Source organism: Lontra canadensis, unplaced genomic scaffold, assembly GCF_010015895.1.
Source record: "Lontra canadensis isolate GAN:19392208 unplaced genomic scaffold, GSC_riverotter_1.0 scaffold9, whole genome shotgun sequence".
In the NCBI taxonomy this organism is placed as follows: Eukaryota; Metazoa; Chordata; class Mammalia; order Carnivora; family Mustelidae; genus Lontra; species Lontra canadensis.
In genome coordinates, this window is record NW_022631003.1 from 11,232,901 (window position 1) to 11,252,651 (window position 19,751).

A 19,751-nucleotide genomic window follows, 5' to 3' on the forward strand; every position below is an offset into this window, starting at 1 on the left:
CTTGTTTACATTTATAAATCTGACACAAAAAAGAGCATATTACACTCTGAAACTGTGGCTAATTCTCTTTTGCTTCAGAATCTCATTTTTAAGTAGCAATCCCACTCTAAAAACAAAACAAAAACCTGACACGAGCCTTTATTCCTTACATCAAATCTATTTATCCATATTTTTCAAATGAGAAAACTGAAGTTTAGGAAGAGTAAGTCAGAGAGCTAATTAAAAGTGGTAGAATGGTTATTCCCATTCAGACTAGCTAGTACCAGAGAATTTAATGACATCATGTAAAATCTCAGCACAATTTAATAACTCTAACAGGAGTCATAATCAATTCCATCTTATTCAGCCAAAAATGAACTAAATAGACAATTAGGTAACTTGGGCAGCTCCAAGTCATAATGGTAAATTCATTAACTTTTGCTATGAAAACTGGTATATAATACGTACTATCAAAGTACTAATTTGCTCAAACTGCATTCTTACGGAATCAAGTCTATTTAAAAAAATACATTTGAGGGGCACCTGGGTTGCTCAGTGGGTTAAAGCCTCTGCCTTTGGCTCAGGTCATGATCCTAGGGTCCTGGGATTGAGCCCCACATCTGGCTCTTTGCTTGGCAGGGAGCCTGCTTCTGCCTCTCTCTCTCTCTCTGCCTGCCTACTTGTGATCTCTGTCTGTCAAATAAATAAATAAAATCCTTAAAAAATAAATAAATAAAAATTAAAAATAAAATAAAAACATACATTTGAGGTTTTCAGGGTGTTTTTTTTAAATTTTGGAATTAACAAATAATGCCGATAACCTAAAATAAGTGTGTAACTGTTATATAGTATTCTGAATAACATACACATACGCACATATCTAAACATTGTAAAATAAGCACTTATAGTAACATAAATACAGGTTTCTCCACTATCTAAAAATAATGCATTCCTATGAAACCTTAAAGAGAAGCAATTACCATTAATTTGTATGGAAAATTTTTTGAGCATTCCCAAAGCCCCCCAAAACTTTTGTCTGGCTTTGCTGATATCTTAGGACACTTGTTGCTAACAAATGCACAAAATAAATCAAGATAAAGCACAGGTGCCCACAGACACAGTTCAAAGCTATGGCAGCTTGATACTGAGATGCTGAGTGTGGTTCCTAGAGAAGTGCCCCTCTTATTCACTCCAAATGTGCACTGAAGAGACTCACTATAAAACACTAAACACTACTTGCATTTCTACCTTTTCTCATAAAGCAAAAATTCTCTTCTTTCGGTTAGGGAAAACAGATAGTAAGGTAGATATTTCATAAAAACAAAGTGGCACAATGGGAACTTTTGAAAAGGAGGGAACACCTGTAAAGGTTGGTATCATTTTCTATGAAAGAATCTATCACTAACTCATATTGCTGGGGTTATTCTAATTTATCTAAGTAATGTTAAATCTCATGCCTGCAAATAATGTCAAATAACAACATCTAAATTTTGCCTGCTCTAAAACGTATGTAACAAATCTCATCCATTGATGTAAAACTTCTAACTACCAGTATTGGCGTAAACAGTTCTTTGGAAGATAGAAACTTAAGAGTTTCAGTCATACAGTTCTTAATAAATAAATCCTGCAGTATGAATAAAAACACTCAATTTTTCTAATGAAGAAAATATATTTCTTCAAGAATTTCACACCATCAAGCTCGTGATTTTAATTATAATGTGACTGTGGAATCCAAAACTCTCCCGCCTCCACACATAAATCTGTTTATCACTAGCATTTGCTTAAAAAAAAATCGATTAATTATTCCTCATCATGTAAAAAAGCATCCCACATTATGGCAAGTTCATTCCTTCAGACAACTTCTCATTAACATCCCAGAACTCCATTAAGAACTATAGCAGATTACTTTGCAATTCTTCAAATCCTACACACTCTCCCAGGCTCGGTGTATCTGCAATGCTGATCAGGTGCCCTCCGCCACCGAGTGAACTCCCAATCACCCTTCAGAGCCCAATGCAACTATCTCCTCCTTGAAAACTCATTAACTACCTCAAACAAGGTTGCTCTACTCTAACATGTATCCACAGCATGCACCACAAAAAGTGAACCTCAAGAATTATTCAGTCGCACCTTTAAGAGTGCATGGCAGTGTGCTGAACTGTACAAAGAGATATAATTAAACATGAAAATTATTACTAATTAATTTCTAAGGAAAATCTACTATGAACAGCTTTGCAAAACCCAAAACTCTTGAAGCATTTGATTATTCTATGCCAATATAAAAAGTTTAAAATCTACTCTTTTATAATTTTCCACTAATGCAGGAAGATTCCCAATTCCACCTGATATAGAAAACATCATGCTGCTTAGTAAAAAATAATGCCTGCTGCCTATAGCTGTCTGTAAAAGTTACTGTAAATTACTGGATCCAACACAGTATTTTCAACAGCTGAAAGACACAAACTGTCTTAATTATCTTTTTTCCTTTAGAATTTACCCCTATTTATGCCAAAAACACTAAGTAACTGCTGATGAAATTTCTTGCTACCGCGTGCAAAACTTGACCCCATCTCAGGGCCCTCTGTTCTTCCTGTTTGGGAAACCATTCACCCAGACTTTTGCATGGCTTTCTCTTTTTTTCAGTTTCTGCCCAAATGCTACCTCCAGAGAAAGGCTTTCCCTCACCACTATACTTAAAGTGGTTTCCTTCTTTTATCTGTGATTAACTGCTATACCCTTAACCCTCTTTATTCTCTTCATCACAATTACTACCTGAAATTATTTACTTGTTTATTTTGTCTCCCTAAGATGTACGCTCCATGAAGGCAGAGACTTGTCTTGTTCACCATCACATACACCCAGCACTACAGCAATGTCTAGAAGAGCATAAACACTCAAATTATTAAAGAATTTATGTGAAAATACTTGTAACGCTAACACTGAATCACTTGAGCCTGAAATTTAAACTTAAACAATTTCTACCCAAATGTTACTCAAAAACAAGCAAATCCTATGAATTCTCTATCTACAAAGAGACGAAACAGCCTTGACTTTCTAAAACCACAGAATTTCAGGGTGGAAGTGACCTTAGCGATCAAGTCCAGTGGTTTTCAAACTATGCTCCGAAACACCTAAAAAGCAGAGTCGGATTCCCTGAAGCACTAGACTACAACTGTTTAATACATACACATCTATTTTAGGATGTGTGATATACACACACACAGAATACAGAAGTACATCTCACATCAAATTTAAACACTCTGGAGGCTGCTCATTGCTGCCAGGTTAAATAGTTCCGCCATGCATCTCAAAGTTTGGCTTGACAGGTCTATGAATTCATCCACAATTTCTCATAAGTGGGCATAGATTAGAATGTTTATAGCTTTACTTTTTTTCTAATCTAAGGCCAAACACACTCACTCAAATTATAAAAACTACACCCCTAAAGCACTATTTTGTACACTAGTAAATCAAGGCAAAGCCCGAGGCATACCTGCTCCACACAAGTTGTCCTTCCAAAGTAACTGTGCAGTAAGTTTATAAAATGTTGCATCGATGTGATATAATATTACTATCTATTCTTATATAACACAATATAATTTATTTAAAGTTCTGGCATTTCTTGACAGTTCACAATATTTTAAAATATGAGCTGTTGTATTTTACCAAAGTCAAGCTTGAAGCAAAAAATTTCCTCCCACCTCTCTTTCAAAAGTCTGTATTAATTATCCTGAATCAGCAAGATGACCAATTAAAAATAAAACCCTTCCACTTATACCTATTTAATCTGATAAATCAGGATAGAGTAGTATTAGTGTAGCATTAAACTGAAAAATATATTAGATGCTGACTCCAGTCTAAGAATAAAATGGTTTTTATAATTCCTAATTACTAATGTTATTTATGTATTTTTTAAAGATTTATTTATGTATTTATTTGTCAGAGAGCGTGCACCCGAGCGTGAGCCCACATGCCAGCACAGGTGAGCACAAGCAGAGGGAGCAGCAGGCAGGAGGAGAAGCAGGCTTCTCACTCAGGACTCTATCCCATGACCCAGGGATCAAGACCTAAGGTGATGGCAGACGCTTACCCAAATAAGCCACCCAGGCATCCCACCAATTACTAATTTCAGTAAAATTCAAAGCAGCTTGCTTGTTCTAGCTCTACGTTAATGTTAACATACAGACTTATTTAAAAAGTAACCACCAAAATGACAACCATGTAAAGTTGAGATACTGGGGGCACATGGCTGGCTCAATAGAAAGAACATGCAACTCTTGATCTCCGGGTTGTGAGTTTGAGCCCCATTTGGGTGTAGAGATTATTTTACATAAACAAACAAACAAACTTAAAATTGAAATAATGCATATGAAAGTGCTTTGCAACCTATAAACTATTTTTTTAAATATTAAGTAGTAAAATTAAGCCAAAAGGAAATCAGGTCTTTTGAATGACATGAATTATTGAATACTGTTATGATACCACTCTCTAAAAACTCTTACAACAGAAAATTAAATATAAAAATTATATGAATAAGCATAATTTACAATATAAAAAGAACACAAGAACACATTCCTGCCAAATATGACACAAAACCAAATGTTCCTCTCCCAAACACACTGTATTACATAATCAATCATTACATTTTGTCAAGGTGCTGACACAAAATGGAGTTCTGTTTCAATATCCAAACGTATAAATGGTAAGAGGGCATATCGATATGTTTAAAAAAAAAAAATCAAGTCTACTCATTGTTACCTAAATTGCCAGGACACATAATTTTCTCTTGCTTATTTTATCATTCCTTGGCCAAGTAAAAAAATTACAGTAAAGTGTGGCACTCATCTACTTTCATGTAAGGAAAAACATTTCAACGCAGTAAAAGCAGAGAAAGGACTGGTGTCCTGAGTACTGGATCCAATTATCTTTTTATTTTTATTTTTTAAAGACTTTATTTATTTCAGAGAACAGAACGAGAATACATAAGCAGGGAGGGGAGGCAAAGGAGAGGGAGAAGCAGACTCCCTGCTGAGCGGGAGCCCAATGTGGGGCTCAATCTCTGGACCCTGAGATCATGACCTGAGCCGAAGGCAGACACTTAACCAACTAAGCCACCCAGGAGCCCCTCAAATTATCTTTTTTAAAAAATACCCTCTCTCTGTATCTTTATTTTTCAATTATTAAAAAGTCTCTGACAAATATATAAGCAAATGAAGCGTTTAAAAGATTTCTAAAAACTTAAGTGAAATATTAGCCTCTCCACTAAATGCAATTCAGTGTTAATTTCTACCTCTCAAAAAATTGACACAAAGTTGGTGCACAATCTCTAATTCAAACCTTTAAAGGCCAGATGGTTCTCAGAACTGAAATTCTTCAGGTTTTAAAAAGACAAAATAGTGTATATACCATTTATAACCTAATAAATTCCAGAGTGGCCTCGACAATACCAATAATCAAATACATTAATACTTCTGCAGTAGAAAGTTGGAAAATTAGATGAACCAATGAAGCCTATGGTTAGGTTTACCAATTTCAGTTGGAATTCGCCACCATGCTTGCAAAAAAAAAAAAAAAAATCACTTTCAGGGCTTTTTAGGTTTTAAACTACCAATAAAAATACATTGTCATCTCTACCTAGTTTTCATAAGGATAATGGTATTTGAACTGGAGAGCTCCTAGGCACTCAATCATTAGAAGTAAAAATGTGAAAACAAAACAATCTAACTTCAAAAGCCAAAATCTAATAGGAGCTCATGGTTAAGCAATGACAAATATATATTACTGTGTAATAAACCCATTGTAAGTTGAAATTATCATTATACTGAAAATGCATATAATATTCCTAACCTACTGAAGACCGTTCCTTAGCGTACCTACTACATTAAATGTGCTCAAAACACTTATATTATCCTACAAATGGACAAAATGCCACAAAGCATCTTTTATAATAAAGTACTGAAAATCTCATGTAATTTATTGAATATTATATGAAAGTGTAAAACAGAATGGTTATAGGTGTACTGGTTGTTTACCCTTGCGACAGGCTGGCTGAGAGCTCTGAGTGGCTGCCTCTGTCCAGTATCAGAAGAGTATTGTATAGCACACTGCTAGCCCCGGGGGTGGGTGGGAATCAAAATCTGAAGTATAGTTTCTACTCCTTCAGTAGTTTTGAACCATTCTGAAACATCATAATGTCAAAAAAAAATCATCAAATTAACGATCCTAAGTCTGGGACTGTCTGTACTAAATATCTCCTTCAACCAGTGACCTTAGCCATACAAAATACAGCAATACAGACTTAAACACTGTGCCAGAGGCACTTTATTACTAATATCCTTCCCTTTCCTACACTTACTCTACATACAGTTCTCTAAGAAGCTAGTTATCTAGTTTCCCCTAGGTAGTTAATTAGATACAAATCTGTAAGAAAAAATTCAAGGAAGCAAAAGAATACAAGGTGGACCTTCCTCCCATCCCCTTCTCCAGTCTGTTCAGCTCTCTGAAAGCACAGAGTCAAAAGATGATACAGCACCAGTTCAGTTTACCACATATTTATTGATAATCTACTGAGTCCTATGCACTACAGAAGATACTAGAAATGTAAACATAAAAAAACAAAGTCCTACCTTTTAGGTAGGAAGGTACTTACAGTCCACTGGATGTTATTATGGTAGATAGAGTGGACAGTAAATTACAATACAGCAAGACATGTTTAATTACTGAGGTTTGAAGACTAAAAGAAGTACAACAGAAGGATTTGGGGACTCAGGAAAGATTTCATTGAAAAAGTGACACCAGAGGGGCACCTGGATGGCTCAGTGGGTTAAAGCCTCTGCCTTCGGCTCAGTCATGGTCCCAGAGTCCTGGGATGGAGCCCCGCATCCTCCCCGCCCCCCCATCCTCCCCTCCCCCAATCGGGCTCTCTGCTCAGCAGGGAGCCTGCTTCTCCCTCTCTCTCTGCCTGCCTCTCTGCCTACTTGTGATCTCTGTCAAATAAATAAATAAAATCCTTAAAAGGTGACACCAGAGTAAAGTTCTGAAGAATAAGAAGTTTGTCAAACAACAGAGAAGTGACAATAAAAGTACTCCCACCCACCCACACAAAAACATATGAAAGCAAAAAAAAAAAAAAGGAAAAATTTCAAGGTAGCAAATATGTCCAAAATATCTAGCTATATATAACTAGACTTAGACCCCACGTAAGCCTATACCAAATATTTAAGAGTATCCAGAAATGGGAAATTTTTTCTCCTATATAACTTATATTTCCGTATTATATAAGCTATGAAATGTTACCAAAAACCAAACACTATAAACCATCTTATTATTTCATAATGCAGCATACCCCCAAATGAAATGCCAAGAGATGTGCATCTGCATTTCAGAGAACAAGCTGTTAGAAAAACATAATAGGGAATTCTTTTTCCAGGTCATCCCTAAAGTACAGACAAAATAAATAAATGAACGAGCCATATCAGCATGGCCCGTCATAGAGAGGAGTTTTAAGAATTAAAAATAAAGGATGCCAAACAGAAAAACTAAAGCAAGAGGAAAAATATATATATAGTATTTAAGCTGAAGATGAAAAGACTCCATGAACAAAACCAAGGTCAAGATTTTAATTTTAAAACCTAAAAACCCTAATGTCTATTCTATTTCTTTTCAAAGACAGGCTTTCTGTAAGACATCAATTTTACAGCTCTTTGAAAATATCTAGTGAAAGTCACAATGTTAAGTATCACAGGTAGAAATTATCCTTAGTAAAGCAGAATGATCACCTATATCATCAATCAGAATGATTCCTATATCACAGCACTAGATCCCTTGATATTGTATGTACATACATTGGATGTAATTATATTCAAAAATTACAGTGCAACTCAGATTGACTCTGTCTGTAAAAATGCCCTACCTGGTACCCTGGTTTTCTTTTGCTTCTTTGTATTACAAAATCTACTAGAGGTCTAGGTAACCAATAAAATCTTATTTAGTAGTATCTTTTCCTAAGACTGTATCACTATTTGCATAAGCTGTCCTCACTGCCTATTAAGTAACCACATGGAAATAAATATATAATAATAGAACATTTGTATAGCTAAAAATTTCAGCATAATTTAAAAATACTATTTATCACTGCTTTTAAAGAGCAAGAAAAAACCTTATTTTTACTAGTCTATTAATGTCTACTCGTTATTTTATAAATATAGAAGTGAAGCATGCCTCTACTTTTCTACAGTGTCAGAAAATCTCATGAAGCAAATCTGTCACTGAACAGGGCAAAACTGTAACTTCCCATGGGTTGTGAAAAATTCTCTAAGAGTCTTTTAAGATACAAGTACCTTCAATACCATTACCTACCAGAGATAAGAACCAAAACAACTAGGTTAGAAGCACTTCTAACGGAATCTACTCATATATCTGAAGTACTTATTTTCTTACGAACAAAAAGAGATTTCAGGTTATAACTAAGGATCTCTGAAAAATCAAAAAGTAAATTAAACTTTGAAAATCATTAAGTAACAATACAGATAATTAGATCTCTTGAGGAGGAATATCATTTTGTGTTTTATCTTCAAGATCAAGAACCTCTCAAACGAAGGAATATAAATACACTTACATTTTGCCCCAATTTTTCCACAACATAAATTTACTTTAAAACCAAAGTATTACAGAAACTGAAAAATTTTTAAAGGCTGTATCTGTTGCCTGGGTAAGCATACAGGCAATTCTCATTCCCCAAGAGTATCAGATTAGGTTACAGATATCTCTATGTAGTATACTTGGAATAAAAGGGTTCTGCTTAAGATAACCTATTTTTATTGATACATTAATTAGGATGCAAAAAATGTGAAAGTTTCTCAATTCCTGTCTAAATTACAAAGTATGCACAGAAGTCACTGCAATTCACTGTCTTTAGAAAATGAGAAATGTACCTTTTTAAAAGTAAATGAGACTTACAAAGTCAAGAAAGTGGAACAGTTTTGTCTTTTGTTTTATATATAGTTACTTTTCCTTTAGATTTATTATCACAAAAGAACTACAAACTAAAGAGGAGTTCAACATACAAAGCTTACTAAAGATCCTGGTCCATTAAGCAATATTTCAATGAAAATATCTGAATGTAGACCTCTAACCATTTCAATGTAGACATTTTAACCATTTCAGTCCAGTGCAATTCTGAATCAACCTTTTTTAATCCGGGATAAAGTTATCTTCCAAAATTGCAAAAGATATGTGCTCACTGATGTTTAAGAAATAACTGCTGTCAAATATACTAAGTATTCCCAAACAATTCAACTTAAACCCATTATGTAAGTAGGTACTTTGAAACTTCTATCCAACACCCAATACTTTATTTCCACTAATGTTATTTCAAAAGGCGAATCAAAAGCTACACTTAACGATTCCTGAAGTCTAGATATTCCTAGTATCAAGCATGACAGGAAATGTGTTAACTTTGAACGGAATAAAGTATAGCCTCCCTCGTGAAGAGATTTTAACTCAGTACTCTCCACCATTTCTCCAAGAACGTAAGGGTTGATATTAATGTACTTAATTGTTAGAATAGGTCCAGAAGATTAAGAAAGGAGTAAGATTCTTTGACCAAAAGTTCTATGAAAATGAAACAGAATGTGTTGCATTCGGTCTTCTGGATGTTGAAAAGTGAAGGAAGGCCTCTCCTAGGATTCAAAGGAAGTTGATGTTTGGGTTCCTTCCGAGAGAGTGGTACCCGTATGTAAGACTTTTGTGGTGGTAATACCACACCTACAGGGGCAGGAATAAATGCAAATTCTAAAACACTGGAAGAGCTTTTATAAAAGAAAACTAGAATCCTCATTCGCCGAGGACTAACAATTAACAAGAGTCAGATTCTCTCTCTCCCAGCTGGACTACAGCCTCAACTAAAAACTAGGAAGGCCTCCTTCAACCCCACTCATTTCTTCCGTGAAACTTTTAAGTTAGACCCAAGACAGCACAAGGTGGAGAGGCCCCGGCGGAAGTAGAAAGCTAGGACGAGCAACTTCACAAACAGAAGCGTCTCGGGTTCCTCCGCCGCCCCAGGACTATCCCGTCTCAGTCTCTATCTCTCCACGCAAGCTTCACCCTCCGGGTGCGGTGGCAGAGAAAGCATTACAGTTGCACTCCTCCTCATTCTACCAACCATACTCTTTGGTATCCTAGGGCCTGGGGGCTTCTGAGGCCCGTTAGCCAGTCCCGTGTCCGTCTCCCCCAACCCCATCTATTACACGCACACACACACAAACACGCACAAGTTGCAGGTGATGTGGGTGTACTGAGAAAATATTAACAGCCAGAGACCGCGGCAGCTGCTGGGAACGCGGCAGCCCGTCTAAAGCGGACCCGGGCTCCTTGGCCACCGCTGCTGCCGCCTTCTCTTCTTCCCCAGGAAGCAGCGCGGCGGTGGCTGCTCCTCCGCGCTGGCGGGAGCCGGACGGAGCGGAGTCTAGGGGAAGCCTCAGCTCCCGCGAAAGGGACCAGGCCTAGGATCCAGGGCTGCCGCTGCAGCCACCCAAGTACAGCGACGCTTTACGTCCCGTCCACCACCCTCCTCATACACACCCCCTCCCTCCTCCACCGCCGCCACCCCCCCTCCCCGCCCGCTCCGCTCTCCCTCTCTCGATTGGAGCCGAGACAAAAGCAACGGGAAGCGGCGGGCCAGGACGCTGCCCGCGGACCCCGGGCGCGGCCGGGCCGGCCCCGAGGCATTCCCCAGCCTTGAGGGGGCCCCGAATCCGCCGCCCCCGCCGCGCGCCCCGCTGCCAGACTTCCGAAAATTTGCCAAAAACTCACCGCATGAATTTTCTTGTCCCGCGGATCCAAGATGGCGACGTATCCACCGCGGAGGCTGCTGGGAGCAAGACCTTTACCCTCTGACCCCCGCCGTGACCCCCGTCGTTCCGGCTTCACTGAAGGCGGCGGCGGAAGGTGGGAACAGCGATTGCCTACCGGACAGGGTTGGGGGTGGGCAGACCGCTTCCCGCGCGTTCAACAAGGGGTGGGGAGAGGCGCTTCACTCCCTCACCTTTTCTCCACGGCTTCCAGCCTGTCTCCCACCGATTCGTTGGGAGGCGCGCAGCCTCTTCGCAGCCGTTGTAACGATCAGGGCCTCTACGGCCGCTACAGTCCGCCTGGGGCCGGGTTGCTCTGCACTGAGCACTGGCCCTCCGTCCGTGGCGGGCAGCGGGGTCCAGGGGCGGGGAATGGTGAGGTGGCGTCGGCCCGCCCTCTCTGGGGACGCGGAACGTGTTTGTGTTTGTGTTCGTGTCGGACACCACGCCCCTCCCACGTCCGCCTGGAAGGGCCCTCACACCCACCCCACCCCCGACTCCCACCACCTGAAGCAAAACTGATCTCTGTCCCCTTTTCCTCCCTCAGCCCCCGCGATCTCCGGTGCTTGTGCACGCACTTCCAGGGACTGGCAGCATGTCACCATCACCTCCTGAGAAGTGAGTTTCCCTCTGCTGAAACCGTTGGTATTTTCTACTCACCACCATTCCTTTTTTTTTTTTTTTTAACTTGGTGGGAGGGAACTTACAGGGGAGCCAGTTTTTAAAGCACTGTTGCATGAGCTTGCGCTCGCCAAGTTAAATTTATAGCACTTTACCTCGCTCCTGCTCCTCAGTCCCCCCCTCAGTTTGAGTTACTTGCTGGGCTGTGAGCAAGACCCTTTGAAATTATGGTGCCTTTGGTGGAAACTTTGCGAGAGTGAAGTCTCTATTTTTCAGAAAAACCATTGTCACTCAAAATTAAATTTATGTTCTTTGAAATAATCTCTTTTTATTCCTTTGTATATCGCTAAACGCTTTCCTTTGTGTTACTATTTGACATTTTTAGACTTAAGAAGAGTCTCTGCAAGTGTGTTTGATTTGTGTAGTTTCATAAAGTGAATGGTTATTTTTTTCTATTTGAATGATAGAACATATTAATGTAAAGTACAAACCATTTGAAGTAAATAAAATTTCTACTTCCTTTGTTGGTTTCTTTTATACAATCACCTTTTCCTTCCTAAAAGAATCACTGTTAGACAATTTAAAATTTATGATTGAAGGGCAGAGGGCATCTGTCAGTCTTAAATAGCAAGGAAAATAAGCATACCATAAATGAAAGGCGACTTTGTTATGTTTACAGAATGGAAGGTATTTTTACATATTAGTAAATGTTGTGTGAATTAATTTAAACTGCTAATGGTGCTGATGTCGCCAGTAGAAAATGTTTTGCCTGGTTATTCAGTCCATTAAGCATTCTGCTTCACTGTTTTTTACTTCAGGAAAATTCAAAGAGGAGCAGCACCTCTTTATGTCGCTCCCTTCACTGACCCTAACGGTTCCTTCCTGCCTCTTAAACATTCTCTTCTACTCTGGAAGATGGTGTGTTAAAAGACTGAATATATCTCTAAGTAAATGTAATCCAGCTTCATCCTGTTCTCACCCTTCTTGCTTCCTTTCTATTTCTGTCATGCACCACCGAGCTCTTTCGGGTCTGTAGCAGTTAGTTGTTAGTTGTCCCTAAAATTTCTCCTTTTTTTTTTAATACTAATAGACATGGACACATGGCTGTCCAGAATAAAGACTATTTTCTAGCCTCTCTGTAGCCATGTGGTAGTTTTAGCCAGTGGTATATAAGCAGATATATCATGTGGCTCTCCTTTAATACTATCCTTAGAAGACAGATGGTATGCACCTTCAGTCCTTTGTTTCTTTTCCTCTTAATATCTTGCACCCTGGAATAAGGATGTGATGGCCTGGAACTCCGTCAGTTTGGGCTCTAGGCAAATCCTTAAGCTGGTGGAAACCTGAGTCTTTGAGACCCTTGTGGAGTGCCATACCAGCCCTACACTCTTTACATTCAGATTTTGATGTGAGGGGAAAGTAAACTTCTATCTTATTAAACCACTATTTGGGGTCTCTTGTTCTCAGTTGAATTTAATCTTAACTGGTACTCCATCTCAGGACCTCTGCACTTGCTGTTTTTTTGTTTGTTTGTTTTTTCTGCCTGGGATGTGCTTTCTCTATGTCTGTATGACTAACTTATTCTCATCCTTCAGGTCTTAACTCCAAAATCATCTCTGACAGGCCTTCCCTGGCCACCGTATTTAAAGTAGCTCCTTTCACCATTTATTCTGTTTTTTAATAGCATTTGTAATTTATCATTATCTTTATTATCTGGTTCCCTTCATCCTGCTAAAAATTTAAGTTACATGAGAGCAGGGACTACATTTGTTTTGCTCACTGCATTCTCCACGTGAAGTAGACATGAGGTAAGTCATGTTAAATGAATGAGACAATGAATAAATAAGTCAATGAATGAACGAAGTAGATTCTTATCTAAGATTAGGTAATCTTTTTTTCTTTTTAAATATCTCAAAAGGCTTCCTTCACATGATACGTAAAATCCAAGCAATGAAGCGGTTAGGAAAAGTAGTGCTAACCTAATGGAATATGCTAGCTTCCAACCCTGGATAATGAAGATGTATACATTTTTCTGGGAAACTAATAAGGCTGTTACACAAAAAAACAGCTCAATTGGGAAGGCATACTGACAAATCAGAAGAGTAGTCAGCATCACAACTGGGGCAGGAATTCCTACTACGTAGTGGTCTGATTTATGTAAGTTAATGGACCTCAGATTCTTCATCTAGAATGTAGGTAAGAGGAGTGCCTGGGTGGCTTGGTTGGACATCCAGTTCTTTTTTTTTTTTTTTTTTTTAAGTTTGTTGTTGTTGTTGTTGTTGTTGTTTTTGTTTTTTAATTTGACAGAGATCACAAGCAGGCAGAGAGAGGAGGAAGCAGGCTTCCCACTGAGCAGAGAACCCAATGCAGGGATCAATCCCAGAACCCTGGGATCATGACCTGAGCCAAAGGCAGAGGCTTTAACCCACTGAGCCATCCAAATGCCCCTGGACATCCAATTTTTGATTTAGGCTCAGGTCATGATCTCAGGGTTGTGAGATCGAGCCCTATGTCCAGATCCATGCTCAGTGAGGAGTCAGCATGAATTTTTCTTCCTCTGCCCCTCCCCCCACTTGCACACACACACTCTCTCTAAAATAATTAAATGAATCTTAAAAAAATAAAAATAAAATGTAGGTAAGAATCTTACACTTTCAGAGTAATAAAAAGGGGGTTTAGTAGTCCAACTTATGAGTGACATGTTATACATTAATTTGGACTTCAGGTATTATTTTAATAGGTGATTTATGTCTTGATAGTACTGGCAAGGATTCAGAGAAACAGGGCTTCTTAAATGTCTGAGAGTATAAATCCCCACACTTCCAGAGTGCTATTCGACAGTATGTATCAGAAGCCAGGAGCATGTGCATTTGACCCTGAAATTCCTCTTCTAGAAATGTATCATAAGGAAATAAGACTATATGTAGCAATTTGATTATAAGAGTATTCATTATTACATGGTTTATGAGGATATTGGTTAAGTAGGTTAAGCTATATATAATAGAACAGTATTCAGCCATTAAAAATGATGTGGAGGAGGGGCAACTGGCTTGCTCAGTCCAGAGAGCATATGACTTTTGATCTCAGGGTCGTAAGTTCAAATTCCACATTGGATATAGAAATTACTTAAATAAAACTTCAAAAAAATGATGTGGAGAAAATTTTATTGGCATGATACATTAAGTGTGAAGAGACATTTTAAAATGTAGACTTAACCCTTGAATAATGCAAGACGCCTAACTTCCCTCCCCTGCATGCGTAGTCAAAACTCAAAAGTGTACTATTGACCAGAAGCCTTATTGATAATACAGTTAACATATTTTGTATGTTATATGCTTTACATATTGCATTATAACAAAGCAAACTAGAGGGAATATATTAAGAAAATCATAAGGAATAATAAGTACAAAATATTGTACTATATTTGTTGAAAAAAATTGTGTTTAAGTGGACCTGTGTAATTCAAACCTTTGTTCTTCAAGGATCAACTGTAATTCCAGTTTTGTGAAAATTTTAAGTCTCCCAAAGATCCAACATGATATGGACAAAGGGTTAATCCAGCCTTGCAGAAGTATTATTTACAGCTATTTATATTTTATTATTTCTGTTTAATGGTTTTTTGATTTCCATTGAATAAAGAGTGTGTATAATACTAATTAAAAGGCTACTTCTCTCTTTATAAAAATAAGTGGATAATTGGGGGCAAGAGTACCACATACTTATTTGCCAAGCCTAATATCTTTTATTCTTTCTTCTGCCGTAAGCCCCACAAATAATTACCAATTCTTGTGTGTTTTACCTTCTAATTAAGACATAGTAATAGCAGCAACAGATGTAGCAGACACTTAAGATTCACTACATGCCAAGCACCATTGTAAGCATTTTACCTATATTAACACCTGAAATCCTTGCAACTACTCTATGTGCTAGGAACTGCTAAAATCAATAGTACAGACTAAGTTCTCTGCTAAAGCAGGAAAAAAAAAAAAAAAAGATTGGTGTGTCTGGGATAATTTCACCTAGTGGCTGTTTAAATTCCATGTTGAATGACTGATTAGATGTGGATGAAATGAAGGGACATTTTCAGTGAGGGTACTAACATGAGCAAAGGCAGATTGTATTTGCAAGGGCCACTATACAAAGTACCACAGACTGGGTAACTTAAACAAATTCATTTCCTCACTGATATGGAAGCTAGAAGTCTGAGACATAGTTGGTTTCTCCCCAAGGGCCTCTGTTCTTGGTTTGTAGATGGGTCTGTTCGTAAGTTTACATGTATTCGCCCCACGTTTGAGTTTGTTTCCAAATTTCCCCTTCTTACAAGAACACCAGTCATATTGGATTAGGGTATACCCATATGACTTCATGTAACATTAATTACCTTTTTTAAAGCTACTATCTCCAAATACAATCACATTCTGAGGTACTGCAAATTAGTACCTCATAAATTTGGGGGGGACACAACACAATTCGGGCCAGCTCAGAAGCAGAAATGAGCATGGGCCAGGAACTAGAACCCAGAGTAAGATAAGCAGAAGGAGGCTAGTGGAATTTATATAGAATAAGGTGGCAGATTTTGGAGTGCTTTAAAATGCAGAATGTAGAAATGTTGATAGATGGTTTTTAATAAGTCACTGCAATCAATCTTTTCTCAAGGTTTAGTCAGCACCAAAAAGGGGAAAAAAAAATAATAAGTTAAATAGGGGCACCTGGGTGGCGTAGTCGGTTGGGCATCTGACTCTTGGTTTTGGCTCAGGTTGTGATCTCAGGGTTATAGGATCCTGGGATCAAGCCCCATGTTCTGCTCTGTGCTCAACACAGAGCCTGTTTAGCAGACTCTGCCCCTTCCCATTGTGTGTACAAGCAGGTGCACACTCGCGCACTCTCGCTCTCTTTCTCTCTCTCTCTCTCTCTCTCTCTCGAATAAATCTTTTTTTAAAAAAAGAGTCATTTGTAGTATATCTTTTATCACTTTTATCACCTAACGTCACCACTGTCATCTTGCAAAGGTAAATTATCTGTGAATCAAAAATATATATATATAGCTATGTATCATCTCTAAATTAATGTGATGTAGGGGTGCATGGGTGACTCAGTTAAGCATCTGCCTCCCTGGAATCGAACCTCAAGTCGAGCTCCCTATTCAGCAGGGAGCTGGCTTCTCTCTCTTCTGCCTGCTGCTCCCCCTGCTTGTGTTCTCCCTCTTTCTTTCCCTCTCTGTCAAATAAATAAAATAAATAAAGTCTTTTTTAAAAAAAGACGTAATTTTTCCCCATTCAAATCACATAGAATAAAAGTTTTTTCTCCACATCGTGCAAAAGAATCAACAAAATACTTTTTAGTTTGCTTATTCAATTTTATCAGCTATTAAATGTTCAAGTGCATGGTTAAGCTGTTTTTTTTTTAATAATGCCAATTACTCTATGTATGAATTAAAAAGTATCTTTCACCTAAAAAAGTAAAATACCCCAAAAGTTTCAAGATTCAATGAATATATAATAGTAAATCAATTTAAAACACATGTAATCAGCCAATACATTTTTTCTGGCAATAAAAAAATTAACTGAAACCTGGCTTAAAAGAGAAACAGGGATTAAGTACTGAAATGATAGTAGGAATGATATTAATGTATATATACACAATTGATGAAAGAATTTTCTGTGCTTTTTAAATAGTAATGGATTTAGTGATAGCCATTCAATGCTGATGTTAATCTGTTTTATAACTGAGGAACTTGAAGTGGAAATACATTCAGTATAAAAGAAAGTGAAGATTATAAAATATATAGATCCCAAGAAAACCTTGGTCCTGGAAGAAGCAATCTAAATCTAAAGCAATCTAAATCCCCCTCCCTCCAACTTCAACTTATTCCATCCTATTCAGTAATCTTGCTCTCAGGAACTATTTTATGTTTATTTAACCTAAAATTTTTACATTGCCTTTTTGGTTTTGGATTTTATTTTTATTCCTTGAAAATGCCCACACTGCAAATTGTTCATGGATGAAATAAAGACTTTAACAGGTGTTTTTTTTTTTTTTTTCTATAAAACTATGGTATAAACTTGCTCAGTTTTCTATCTTGCTAATAAATGTTATACCCACAGAGTTTGTAAAAGAAACCCCTTCAGGACTAAATGTGTGAAGTATGCTGCAAATGTACGAGAAGTGAACAAAAGAGTATATAAACCTGCATTTGGACCACCACAGTACTGAGTGCTGACAAAATCATAACATGGGGAAAACTTTTTTAGAGAGGTGTGGTTCAGGGGCACCTGGTCAGCTCAGTCAGTGGAGCATGTGACACTTGATCTCCAGGTTGTAAGTTCAAGCCCCATGCTGGCTGTAGAGATTACTTTAAAATATATATAGGTATATATATATTTTAGTCCTGAAAGGGTTAAGTAGAAACCTTTATATATTATTGTTTCTAACCATCCATCACACATTACAGTGCTTGAAAACAGTCAAGTCTGGCACAAAAAATCACACAATTTCTGTCTACATCAGAAACAGTAGTTTTTTTAATCAAAAGTAACTTTGTTAATAATTGAGAAACATTGTTTCATAAAGGAATTCAGTTACCTCATTAAACGTGAGGAGTTAATTTAGTTCTCAAAAACTGCATTGGATATTTTCAATGAGTACCCATGATACCAGTTATATTTAAAAATTGATTTATTTTAGAGGATGAGTAGGAGGGAGAGAGAATCTCAAGCAAACTACCTGCTGAGAGCAGACCCTAATGCCAGGCCTCATATCATGGCCCTGAGATCACGACCTGAGCCAAAACCCAAGAATCAGTTGCTCAACCGACTGGGCCTCCCAGGTACCCCCATACCAATTTCATTTAAACAAAATGGTTGTCACAAGTGTGTTCAGTAAAAGGAACAAATATTTCACTAACTAATATACCAGCATGCCTTAAGTTGCCAAGGTTTAGGAAAACTCAGCAACAAGTTAAATATACTAGTGTTCAACTCTGAAACCTTTCAAAATATGAAGAGAATAAGCCTTTAGCTCACCTTCCCAGTCTGATAAATTCAGTAGAACTAATGAAAACTGTTACAGGATCATTAACTCAGCTTCTATGCTTATTTTTAAAAATTGCATAAAATAAGAGTATAAGATCTAAAAATCTACCAAAAAAAAAAAAAAAAGGGTGGGGAATAACTAGAACAGGGGCTCCTGGGTGAGTCAGTCAGTTAAGCACCTGCCTTTGGCTCAGATCATGATCTCAGGGTCCAGCAATCAAGCCACATGTCAGGCTCCTCAGGAATGAGTCTGCTTCTCCCTCTGCCCCTCCCCCTCACTCCTGTTTTCTCCCTCTCTCTCTCAAATAAATAAAATATTTTAATAAAAAAAAAAATTAAGAGGGATGGCTCATCCCTCTAGAGAACCTGGGTGGCTCACTTGGTTAAATGTCTATCTTTGGCTCAGGTCATGGTCCCAGGGTCTTGGGATTGAGTCCCTCATCAGGCTCCCAGCTCAGTGGGGAACCTACTTTTCCCTCTGCCTCTGCTGTTCCCCACTGCCTGTGCTCGCTCACTCTCTCTCTCTCTCTGACAAATAAATAAAATCTTTTTTAAAAATTAGAACATTCTGTACTTGAAGCACTCAGAATTCTAAAATGAGTCATTGTGAGGGGTGCCTGGGTGGCTCAGTCAGTTAAGTGTCTGACTCTTGGTTAAGCATCTGACTCTTGGTTTCCACTCAAGTGATGGTCTCAGAGTAATGAGATAAAGCCCCACCTGGGGTTCTGCACTCAGTGGGGAGTCTCCTTGTCCCTCTTCCACCTCCTCTGACCCCTTCTCCATGAGTGCACACATGCAGGTGTGTGCTCTCTCTCTCACAAATAAATAAAATCTTTAAAATGAGTCATTGTGTTGATAAATAACCAGCATCTCTAATAATGCCATAATTGGGGAGGGGGATATGTTCCATTGTACATATTCTTTTGAAGATACTCTGTACAGTCTGAGGTTACTGTTTAGTTATAAAAACATTTTCTACTACTTGAGGATCAAAATTAAGCATTCTGTGACTCCTCATATTGATGTCCACAGTGACTATCTCAAACACAAAAAAATTTATCTTCAACTGGTTACCTGTACATTTCATGAACTATTTGATGCTTAAAAATACCAAAATGACAATGAAAATAAAAGAATTTGGATAGTCCCTTAGGGTTTATTATACAAGAATTTTTCCCATAATTTTTTTTAAAGATTTTATTTATTTATTTGACAGACAGAGATCACAAGTAGGCAGAGAGGCAGGCAGAGAGAGAGAGAGGAGGAAGCA

At 38.0% G+C, this 19,751-nt stretch overlaps 2 protein-coding genes across 25 annotated transcripts in view; one reads left to right on the forward strand and one right to left on the reverse strand.

Annotated features, from left to right (window-relative positions):
* Nucleotides 1-10,874, reverse strand: part of CNOT2 (CCR4-NOT transcription complex subunit 2) — a 119,320-nt gene extending 108,446 nt beyond the window's left edge. For 4 of the 9 annotated variants that reach the window (XM_032854807.1, XM_032854811.1, XM_032854808.1 and 1 more), the window contains exon 1: nt 10,792-10,874. Coding sequence is in view for 3 of the 9 variants with exons in the window: in XM_032854815.1 (XP_032710706.1) it covers nt 10,792-10,796 (5 nt within the window). In the remaining 6 variants the exon portion in view is untranslated. The remainder of the gene's footprint in view (nt 1-10,791) is intronic. The other 5 variants (XM_032854815.1, XM_032854812.1, XM_032854806.1 and 2 more) reach the window with 3 other exon arrangements.
* The window catches only part of LOC116866117, a 198,799-nt gene continuing 189,870 nt past the window's right edge, over nt 10,823-19,751 (forward strand). For 7 of the 16 annotated variants that reach the window (XM_032854827.1, XM_032854819.1, XM_032854822.1 and 4 more), the window contains exon 1: nt 10,823-11,447. In XM_032854827.1, the coding sequence (XP_032710718.1) occupies nt 10,823-11,447 (625 nt within the window). The other 9 variants (XR_004382334.1, XR_004382333.1, XR_004382331.1 and 6 more) reach the window with 4 other exon arrangements.